Source organism: Equus przewalskii, chromosome 11 (assembly GCF_037783145.1).
Source record: "Equus przewalskii isolate Varuska chromosome 11, EquPr2, whole genome shotgun sequence".
Lineage (NCBI taxonomy): Eukaryota > Metazoa > Chordata > Mammalia > Perissodactyla > Equidae > Equus > Equus przewalskii.
In genome coordinates this window covers 20,090,513-20,101,740 of record NC_091841.1, presented here as the reverse complement: position 1 = coordinate 20,101,740, position 11,228 = coordinate 20,090,513, and the positions used below count along the sequence as shown (strand labels likewise).

General features: G+C 42.0%; 1 protein-coding gene across 1 annotated transcript; it reads left to right on the top strand.

The window, feature by feature from the left end:
- Positions 1 to 6,323: 6,323 nt before the first annotated feature.
- Positions 6,324 to 7,261, top strand: LOC103567024 (olfactory receptor 6Q1-like). The gene has a single exon (XM_008543618.2). The coding sequence runs from the start codon at positions 6,324 to 6,326 to the stop codon at positions 7,203 to 7,205; it is 882 nt and encodes a 293-aa protein (XP_008541840.2). The 3' UTR covers positions 7,206 to 7,261.
- The last annotated feature ends 3,967 nt before the right edge of the window (positions 7,262 to 11,228 follow it).

The window sequence follows — 11,228 nt, the reverse complement described above, 5'->3', positions numbered from 1 at the left end:
GTATCCTCGGAGACAGGAAAAGTGAGTGTTATTCCTATTTAGATATCAGAAGCTAGAAGCTCAGAGTGTTAGATTCCCACCTTGGTTCCTTTCTGCTATAGAGGGCTCTCCAGTTTGCCTCAGGACTGGGGTCTCTGTTGCACATATGACTGGAGAGACCTCCAATTTCTTTTCTTATGCCTCCATTTTCCATTTTTTCCCTTCATGAGGACACATATGTGAGTGGCTTTGAGGAGCAGGACATGCCTGCTCAGTACTGAAGTCCCTGGAATAATGAAAAAAGCATTCAGTTAATTGATCAGATTTGGTTTTACCCGGGGAGGTGGTGTAGTGGAAGGATGGTGGGCTCTGGGGTCAGATTGGGCTGTATTCTTGTCTGGACTCTGCCACTTACTAGCTGCTTGAAGCAAGGCTCGTGGGATCCCCATGTGCTAGGTCCCTTTCTCCCCCTTCACAGTTACCTGGCAACTGAGGAATCTAGGGCTTGGTGGAGTAGAGTTTGAAAACAACTGATATGGTACAGTTTTTCAGGAAATTTAAAATTAAATTCAGTAGCTGAGAAAAATTATATGTAAAAATCAATTCCACCTGTTTCCCATCCAAGGCTAGTGAGAGTGGGCTACTCCAGGTACACAAGGCATCATCCTCACCAGCATCTTCAGTCTGGGAGCTGATTGGCAGGGGGATGCACAGACATCAACACTCAAATTGGATGGCTTTTCCATAAGTATTGGGGGGTTTCCTTTCCTTCCTGTTTCCTTGAAAAAGGTAGATGGATGTGGAAAGGAAACAGCACTCTGGGACAGCATGATGCTCGAAACATGTATCCATTTTTTAAATTATGCCAACATATTTATTGCATGCAGACTACAGTACAGTGACTCTTTTTGGTGCAGGCAACGCTGTGATGAACAGAAAAAGGCACTGTCTTCAAGGAGCTTACTCTTTTGCATGTGTGTGCATGTATGTATTATAGACAAACAAATAAATGCCTGACAGATGACAATGAGGCTGTGACAAAAAAAATCAAGGCAAGAAAGGAGTCAGAGAGTGAAAGGAGTTGCATTTTCAGATAGGCAATCAGAAAGGGACACTCTGTTAAGATTAAGCAGAGAATTAAAGGAAGTGAAGGAGGAAGCCACACAGAAAGGCAGAGGAAACAATAAGAATAAAGGCTGTGAACTTTCACTTAAGGTTGTTTCCTTCGATCTATAGGCCTGCCCTACAAATGTACACATCATACCCCAAATTTGGAGATGAGAAAATTGAGGCTTAGCAATTAAGTGACTTTCTCCAAACTACAGCTAATGCCTGACAAAGCCAAAGTCAAACTCAGCTCCTCTGATTCTAGAGACAATTCTGTGAACTCAGGGAGCCCTCTGCATTCTGAAGAGTGAGAAACGCTATTGCTGTCACCTTGCGGTAGGATCACGGAAGCAGGCATGGGGTAAGCAAGAGCAAAGAGGGGCCAAAGAGCAGGATCCTGGGCTTCGCCCCTGGGCATCTCCCAGCACCTCCTGTCTGCCTCATGGCCCCCACGCACCTTCTCACCTTGGTTTGGTGGTGGTTTTCTGAAGTCATCGTCTGGATCTTAGTGAGTTCACTTTCCAATTCCCTTCACCTTTGGAGTGAGGCCTGGGGGAGAGAACTAAATCAGGGAGAAATACAGCCTCTTTCACCAGGCTTGGCACGTAGCTGCACAAGCAAATAGCTGCAGGAACCAAGGTTTAATTTCCCTGCCTGGGTCCCAAACTGTTTTTCCATGTTTGTTAGGGAAAACGTTAGTCAAGGGAGCAACATCTTTTGAGGACATCAAGTGAGGCCAAGTCCTGTGAGTCCTCTCTCCTTATTCAGTGATTGTCCCACATGACCCTCTCCCATTGGCCTCTCATCCCCTAAGTGGCTCTTGGTTTATAAAGTTCTCTCAACCCCAGAGAGGAAGCCAATGCTGTTAGTAGACCTGGGAGCCTCACGGTGCTCCTGCAGGTCACCAGAGTCCGTGGGGATTCCTCCAGTGGTGCTCTGAGCCTCTAAGAAATTAACCTTACAGGCAGGCCCAGCAGCCAGGGTTGCAGGTGTATCATTCTGTGAAATGAAGTGACAGAGGGAGATGGCATGGTGTGGGGGAAAAACACAGGCTTTTGTGCCAGATTTGCTGGGGTTTGAATTCCATCTCTGTGGAGTACTGTGAGCCTGTTTTCTCAATTGCATGAAACCCAGGACAAATCATATCTCTGTGAAAGATAGATCAGTGTATCACAGCATTGTTGTAAGGCTTAAATGAGATAATAAAAGCCCAGCAGAATCTGGCCCACCAGAGGGCCTCAATAAACACTCTCTTTTTCTCCCCTTTTTGGAGGGAGGCTTATCTGCCTACCAACATATGATGCATGGAGATGGGGTGGATGACAAATAGGATTTGAGACTCTGAAGTGAGTCTCAGTCCATCCTGACACTCTTGCCCAGAAAGTTTTCTTCATTTAACTCATCTCTGGTGACTTAAATGATTTATCAGAAATTCATTCCATCGGGTTGGACATTGCTCACCATCTAGGTTGTTTCATTGCATTTCAGTTAGGAAGGGGTGGGACTCGGATTTGAAGACACCAGGTAGTCTAATACCTGACCATGGTCTTAACCACTTAGCTCTCCTGCCTCCCTACGGACCTCACAATCTCTGCTCATGGATTCATCTGTGCATATTCGCCACTTTCGCGTCTTTCTTCCTTGGCTTTCCGGGAACACTTCACTCTCCTGCTGAACTTGGTTTTGTCAGTCAGGGATTACATTCTCCCTCACTCTGCACACTGTGATCTGACTGGGGAATTGTTTCTTGATCTCATCTGTCTTGTCTTTCTTCTAGGGCAAATTAACTACCGCTTGCTCTGTTCTCCCACACACATTTTTAGAGTATTGCAAAAACAAAAACTAAAGAACCCAAAGAAGACTTCGTACCAGAGATTTTATGTGGCCCACAAAACCTAAAATATTTATTCTCTAGCCTTTTACAGAAAAAATTTTTGGGCCCCAGCTCTGGGAGGCATAAGCAGCTTTCCTCAGGGATCCAGTTTCCTTTGGTCTTGTGGTTCCATCATCCACTGAGGTCTCAGAATCTTGATTTAGCCTATGAATGGGGAAAGAGATAGTGGGAAAGGCACACCTGCTTCTTAAATATTTCAGCCCACAAGTGAAATGCATCACTGTCCGGATGCAAGGGGGCGGGACTGTCACCTCTGGTGGGGCAGCTACTCCCAACAGCTACCCAACACGGAGGAAGGGAAAGTGTGACTCTTCACTCTGTGTGTGTAGGGGGTGGGTGAGAAATATCCCACTTCTTTACCCCTCCTTCAGCTGTTAAGTAATAAAAGCAGGTTCTTTCAATTCAGCTTCTCTGGACCTGATGCAAACTCCATCAGATTTTGGCATCTTCTCTCTAAGTCATGGATCAGAAAACTGAAACTATTATAAGGAAACACCTGCTTTGTACCAGGTACTATGGTGGATGCTGGTGGGGGGGGGGGGCACCTGCTCAGTACTAGGCCTCATGATGGGTGCTGGGAAACACCTGTTCTGTACCAGGATGCCCCTCAGCATCCACCATGGGGCCTGGTACAAAGCAGGTGTCCTGTGCATTTGCTAGCCTGACCTGCACACAAGTTTGGAGGAATAAGGGAAGGAAAATTCTTCCCAGTGAAGGCAGGACTATCAAACTTGAGTCACAGCTGGAAGGAGTAAGATTTAGAAATAATAGTAATTCATGGATGAGGCAACTAAGCTAGTAAATTGCAGAGCCAGGGTTTGGCCCCATATCTGCTTAACTCTAAATCCCATGCTCTATGAAAAAATGAACATTTCAGAAAACTGTACTATGAAACCTGTCTATAATACAGCAGGTCAAGCCAGGCTTCTACAGTATGTATGTGCAGTGAGTGTTTCTGTTAGGAAAGGCATCTAGGAAAGATGAGCACTGTTCCTAGGCTGCTACATTATAAGCCAAATTGCAAAGGGGAGAAGTGCTCAGGAATTATACCCTGAAATTTCCTGGAGCCAGCAGATGCGTGAAATGGCTGGGGCAGCCATGCAATTATTCAGCCAGGAAGCCAGTGTTTATAGACTGCCTGTTATAGCGATGTTGAAGAATGGACTTAGCCGTGGTGAAGATACATGAAAGAATCTGAAGACTTTGACCTTTTTCTGATTTTGTATCTCTCCATGCTTTCATTGCTAGGAAATCAAGAAATGTTGAAGGCAGAGGAATCAGTTTAATTCTTTTTTAGGGGAAAGAGCAAGGGTTTTAGACACTGGCAAACCTGGATTCAAATTCCATTTCAGGCATTTGTGACCATAGGCAAAACATCATTTATTTTCCTCCAAAGAATCAGAGATATTGAATAATTCACCCAAGGTTACAGAACCAGTACATAATTGTTTCAGTTATCTATTGCTGCTTAACAAGCCACTCCAAAATTTACTGACTTAAAGTAACAACAATCAGTTATTTAGCTCGTGAATCTGCAATTTGAGGAGGGCCCAGCAGGGAAGGCTGGTGTCTGCTGGGCCAGCTCCACTGGGAGGCTAGAGAATTTATTTCTCAGACGGCTTGTTCACCTGGCTGGCATGATGGTGCTGATTGTCAGTGGGAGCTCAGCCACGGCTGAGAGCTGGGGACCTTGGTTCTCCTCACCCTGGGCCTTTCCACAGGCTTCTTGGGTTTCCTCACACTATGGTGGCTGGGTTACAAGAAGCAGGAAGAGGAAACAGTTTCTTAAAGCCTGGGCCTCAAAACTGGAGTAGCATCACTTCCATCTTATTCTATTGTCAAGCAGTCACAAATCCCAGATTTAAGAGGACTGGCCATAGACTCTACTTTTTAGTGGGAAGACATGTCAAAGAATTTGGGGCTATATTTTAAAACTACTACTCAGCCATAAAAAAGAATAAAATTGTACCATTCACAGCAATATGGATGAATCTTGAGGGCATTATGTTAAGTGAAATAAGCCAGATAGAGAAAGACAATCTCTGTATGACTCCACTCATATGTGGAAGTTAAACAAGTAAACAAAGAGAACAGATTAGTGGCTACCAGGGGAAAGGGGGGATGGGAGGTGGGCACAAAGGGGGAATTGGTGCACCTACAACACGACTGACAATAATGTACAACTGAAATTTCACAAGGTTGTAAACTATCATAATCTCAATAAAAATTAAAAAAAATATGCCACAGTAATGGACACAATGTATTCTTTCATTTAATATTAAAATGATATAGGAATTCATCTTTTTGGACCTTTTTTTAGTATTTGTTTTAGAAACAGGAATTTTTTAGTGTTTCATCCATGGTTACATATTTCAAGTTGATCTTGGGACTTGGATTCAAAGTCAATCCTGTTTATTCTATCTCTTAATAGATCTGTTCTCCTCCATGTCTAGTGACCATAGTCATCATCACACAATGTTATACTTGCAACAACCTCTCAACCTTGTCTTCCTGTCTCCTATCTTCTTCCTCTCTAAACCTTTCTCAGCAATCACACTTGCTCCTTATGAAGGGAAGAGAGCATAGCATTGCTTCCCCACTTAGAACTCTTCCAGGCTTTCTGTTGTCTTCAGGCTGAAGCTCAGCTTTGTCCTTTCCCTTAACGTGGTTATAACTCTTTATGATGTTGTCCTGGCCTACTCTTCAGGTTCAACAACAATCATCTTCCCTCCATACCCTAGTCCAGGAGGAGTCAAGGTTTAAAATTTTCCCTTCTTATTTATTGACCCAAACATGATTCTAAATGCTTTAGAGGGACTATCTAATTAAAATTTTGCAACAACTCTATTAGTTAAGTTCTTTTATATTTAAAGCCAGATATACTTGAGCAGGAAGCCAAGCTCTTAACCTCTATGGTAAACTGTATCTACCTGAAGTTTCCTAAACATGCAATGTTCTCTCTGGTGTCTGGGATTTCATGCTTGTTATGTCCCCTCTACTTATCTATTTTTTATCTCACTGACATACTTGTTTTTGAGGTTCCCATTTAGAAAGCCCTCCACCCGCAAGATTTCTCTGACTCCTCAAGACTGGTTGAGATTCTCCACTATTTCTTCCCATAATATCCTGTCTTTTTTCTATCTAGAACTTTTTATTTTGTACTTAAATTTTATGTTTTCTTGTGCCACTCACAGACTATAAATTCTTTGAGGGTAGGGATATTGTCTTCACTTCACTTTCCTCTTCTGAGGTGAAAGATATTTCAGTCCAACATCCTTATCTGTTTGCTCTGAGCTGTCATTATCTATGAGGCTATGAGTGTACTGAGCTCTCACTCCCACATATGCAGACACATACCCCAAACTGGACCCAGGTAACAGAGTTTGTCATGATGGGCTTTGCTGGGGTGCATGAAACACACATCCTCTTCTTTTCACTTTTCCCCACCATGTACCTGTTCATCTTGGTGGAGAACTTGGTCATCATCTTAGTGGTGGGTTTGGACCACCAGCTATATAGATCCATGTATTTCTTCCTGATGCACTTGTCTTGCCTTGAAATCTGGTACATTTCAGTCACAGTGCCTAAGATTCTGGCTGGTGTAGTTGGGATGCGTGGGGAAAAGAATATCTTGTTTGCTGGCTGCCTGTTTCAGCTCTTCATCTTCACCTTCCTTGGGGCAACTGAGTGTTTCCTACTGTCTGCCATGGCCTATGACCACTATGTGGCCATTTATATGCCTCCCCAATATGGGGCCTTGGTGTCTAGGGGCACCTGCATCCATCTGGAAGCTGCTTGTTGGCTGGTGAGCTTCCTCATACCTACTTGGCCCATCTACCTCATGTCCCAGCTGACATTTTGTTGCCCCAATGTCGTTGACCACTTCTTCTGTGATGCGTCACCCCTGCTTGCCTTGTCCTGTTCAGATGTCATCCTAAAGGAGACCATAGACTTCCTGGTCTCTCTGGCTGTGCTCCTGGCCTCCTCTGCAGTCATTGCTGTGTCCTATGGCAACATTGTCTGGACACTGCTGCACATATGCTCAGCTGCAGACAGCTGGAAGGCCTTCTCCACTTGTGCAGCTCACCTGAGTGTAGCGAGCCTCTTCTATGGCACGCTTCTCTGTATGTACGTCCAGAGCAAAGTGGCCTCTTTCATCAACTTCAGCAAGGTGGTGATTCTTCTACTCCATTGTCATGCCAATGCTCAACTCTCTCATCTATAGTATTTGGAACAAGGAGGTGAAGGGAGCTCTTGGCAGAGCCTTTTCTCTCAAGTCTATGACAGGTCAGTGAGGAGACAGGTGGAGACTCAGTTTCCTTGCGTTGGCTCTTTAGAAGGAGAATAGTGAGGACTATGGAATGGAGCTATACCTGGGTAGTCAGGAGTCATGGAATATGTATTAGTTAAAGCAAAATACTAATCTGTTATAACAAGAGAGACCTAACTATAATGTAGCCAGAGAATGAAGGATATTTTGTCTTTCCTACAAGAGTCCAAAGTGAATGCTCCAGGTTTGTGGGTGACTTTGCTCAATAGGTATTCAAGAATACAAGTTCCTTCCATCTTTTAGAGTCAGCATCCCCTGGGATTTTGGCAAATTAAAGCCAATGGGCCAAATCCAGCTCAGGCTTTGTTTTTAATGAGCTCTGAGCTAAGAATTTTTTTATATACAAATCAAAAGTAGATTAATATTTCACAACACAAATATTTCATAAAATTAAAATTTCAGTGTCTATAAAATAAGTTTTACTAGAACACAGTCCTACTATATGTGTTGTCCATGGCTGCTTTTGTGCTACAATGACAGAATTGAGTAGTTGGGACGGATACCACTTACCAACCTCCAATCCAGGGCTTTCTTATTTGCATGGTTGACCCCGGGCCACAGTGGGCAAGAAAGGTGAGGATAGAGAATGGAGGAGACACATCCTGTATCTTAAAGTTTCTCCATTAGATGCAGCAATCATCATTTCCATTCAACTCTGTTGGGGAGAAGTTAGCCATAGGTCACATCTACTTGCAAGACTGCTAAAAATAGTCCACAGTTGGGAACCAGATATCCACTGACAATGTCATTATCATGGAAAAAGAGGAAAGCAAATTGTGGTAGACAACAAGCAGTTTCCACCACAAAGTCCCCAGAGTCACAGCTGATTTTCCATGTGATCTATGTACTTATCTTCTGTGTATCTACATTCTATTATTTGAAATATAGACTGATCCTCCCTCTATACCAAATGGTCTATGAAAACTGATTTAAGAAGATCTCTATAGCAACGTCGGCTCACTTGAAGTGAGGTTTAAAGAAACAATTATAATTCAAGTAGTTCCTATGTGTAGATAGTTGCATTCATAAAGATATTGCCAATCATGATTTAAATGTGGATTCCAAAAGCTATAGCAGGTGGAAGAGGAAAATATCAAGCTTGGGACTGGGTCAGGGGAAGGACAGATCTTCTATGATGATGTTTCTCAACTGGCCAATAATGAGCAGATCCTATGATGATGCCCTTGAACATCACAGTCTCTACCCCTCTCCCCCAGCCCAGTATCCCAAATGTTGCATTTTTAGTAGTTAACAGAGAGGGCACAAATCACATATTTTTAAAACCATTTTACTTATTAAATATTTTATCAGTAATGCGTAACATCAGTAATGTTCTTTTGGATGACGACAATATGTAAAAACAGTGCAATGATGAGGACCTTCAGGATCAAATATAAGAATTCAACTGAATAAAATAGAAAGAGTAGATACTTTCAGGTACCTCACCTGAGTAGATAGGACACAAAATAAATTTTACTTTAAGGTTTCTGGCTGATGGAAATAAAGAAAAAGTTACTGGGTGTATTATCAGAGTTCTCCAGAGAAACAGGGTCAACAAGCTATATCTGTATCTATACGTTTGCTATAGGAATTGGCTCATGTGATTATGGAGGTTAAGGAGTCACAGGATTTGCCATTTCAAACTGGAGAACTAAGAAAACCATTGGTGAATTCAGTCTGAGCCTGAAGGCCTGAGAACCAGAGGAACCTATTTGTAACTCTTGACCTAAATCCAAAGGCCTAAGAACCAGGCATGCTAAAGTCCAAAGGCAGGAGAAGAGGGAGGTCTCAGCTCAAGCAAAGAGCAAATTCAGCCTTTACCTGCCTTTTTATTCAATTCAGCCATTCAATGGATTGTATGATGCCTATCTGTGTTGGTGAGGACCATCTTTTTTACTCAGTCTACTTTTTCAAATGCTAATCTCTTCAGAAACACCCTCACAGGTACACCCAGAAATAAGGTTTTACCATCTGTCTGGGCATCCCTTAGTCCAGTCAAGTTGATATACGAAGTTAATCATCACACTGGGCTCCGTAGTTCTCATTTATGGTAGCTGAAAGACTTCAATTACAAGCACAGGGAGTATTTCTGGATTTTTAGAACTACTCTAAAAACAACTTATGGAAAGTATCAGTAAAGCTTACAATTTTAAGTACCTTGAAGAAGAAATCTATATTTTTGAGATAAATTACATAGAATGGTAAAAACTCTGAGTTGTACACTTAAAAATGATACTAAAATGTAAAAGTAAATCTTTTTTTTAATAAAATCACATATAAGAAACTAAACTGAATAAAAGGCTTTTGTGAATGTGTTTATTACATTTTAAACAACTACTCCCTTAAAAAACAGACCTAACTACAAGAATCTGTGGTGCTGGTGAGATTTATGATATGTATAGATATTGATAGCAAAAGTTTTTAAAGCCACTGGTAATGGTAGATTAATCTGAAATAAAGATAAATTATGAAATCATATCATGGAAAATGCATATTTCTGTAAATAGGGAATTTCTGAGAATATAATTCCATCTTTGAGAGTATATTTATTCATTGAGTGAAACACAGACCCGTGAAGTGCTAGATTAACATAAACAGCACTTCTTTAGTACTCAGAGACTATCACAGGGAGTTGTTCCAGAGAGAAACAAGACTTATAAGATAGAATTCTGTAAGGAGTGATGCTGATCTTGTTGTGCCCACTCTGAGTACTAGGATGTTGGCTTAATTGTTGACTAGGACTACCTGGTAACCACCCTGGAGAAGGTCCTTTGACTTGGGACTTGGTGAGAAGGACTGGATCTACACTTTGAAATAGAACTCTATCATTTGCTGTGCAAAATTATGTAACATAGTCAAAGGCTTTGATAAAGGTCTACTTCGCAAAGGCCCATCTGGACCTCCTTCTATGATCCCAGGTTCTTCTTATCCCTTGAACCTGTGTGGGGATTCCAATTTCTTTTTTCAGGGTCCTTAGTCTTTGTTTGGTCTCTTCATTTTCAATTTTTAGATGCCAAGTCCTAAGCAGTTGATCCAAGGTATGTTTGTCAAATGCTGTCTTTGCTATGGAATGCCACAGCTCTCTGATTCTCTAAATTCAGTTTTCTTTATCTATATCCTTGTTTCCTTTGGTGACTTCATTGTCATTGGTCTAAATAACATTCTTGGCCACCCATGGCCAGATAGGAGCATTCTGAACTCCTCTTAGCAGGAACTTAAAATGAATCTCATTGCCCAGAAACATGGATGCCTTGATACCTTGTCATTGCCATCCCTCCTCAGGGAGCAGTCCAGGAGCACTGTCATTTAATTAATAGATGCCCAGCATTTTGTGGGCTTCGTTAGCATCCTCACACTCTCATGGAGGTGGAGGGGCTTCATTTAGAGCAGACTTTGCTCTAGTGGTTGCTCTGGCGTATGACTGGGTATGTGACAGTCACCTGTCCTCATCTACCCAAACACAGGCAGCTAACAAGAGCAGGTTCCGGTTGTTTACTTCTTATAAAACAGGTTCACAATAAATATATTCAGTTCTCTCTGATCAGGTTAGGTTGGAAATGTTAGATCACAAGCTCTTTGTGTGTAAGGACTATACTTTAACCTCTCTGAAGGTCCCTCCCAGGACCTAGCTTGGAACAAGTTTCCCACAAAAGTTATTCAGCAACAGATTAAGAGATCAGGTTTGCCATTAAGTATAATTTTATGGAATTTTTTAACAAATGCTAGCTTAACTCTTGCTATGTCCTGGGTACTATTCTAAATGCTTTATAAATATTAATTCATTAACTCCTCATTGATAACTCCACAAAGTCGATGCTATTATTATCTTCCTTTACACACAAGAAAACTGAGGTACAGAGAAGTTAGATAACTTGCCCAAAGTCACGCAGCTAAGAAAATGGCAGAGCTAGGGATTGA

Coding starts and splice junctions, on each gene's coding strand:
- LOC103567024 (XM_008543618.2), top strand. CDS start 6,324: ATGCAGACACATACCCCAAACTGGACCCAGGTAACAGAGTTTGTCATG.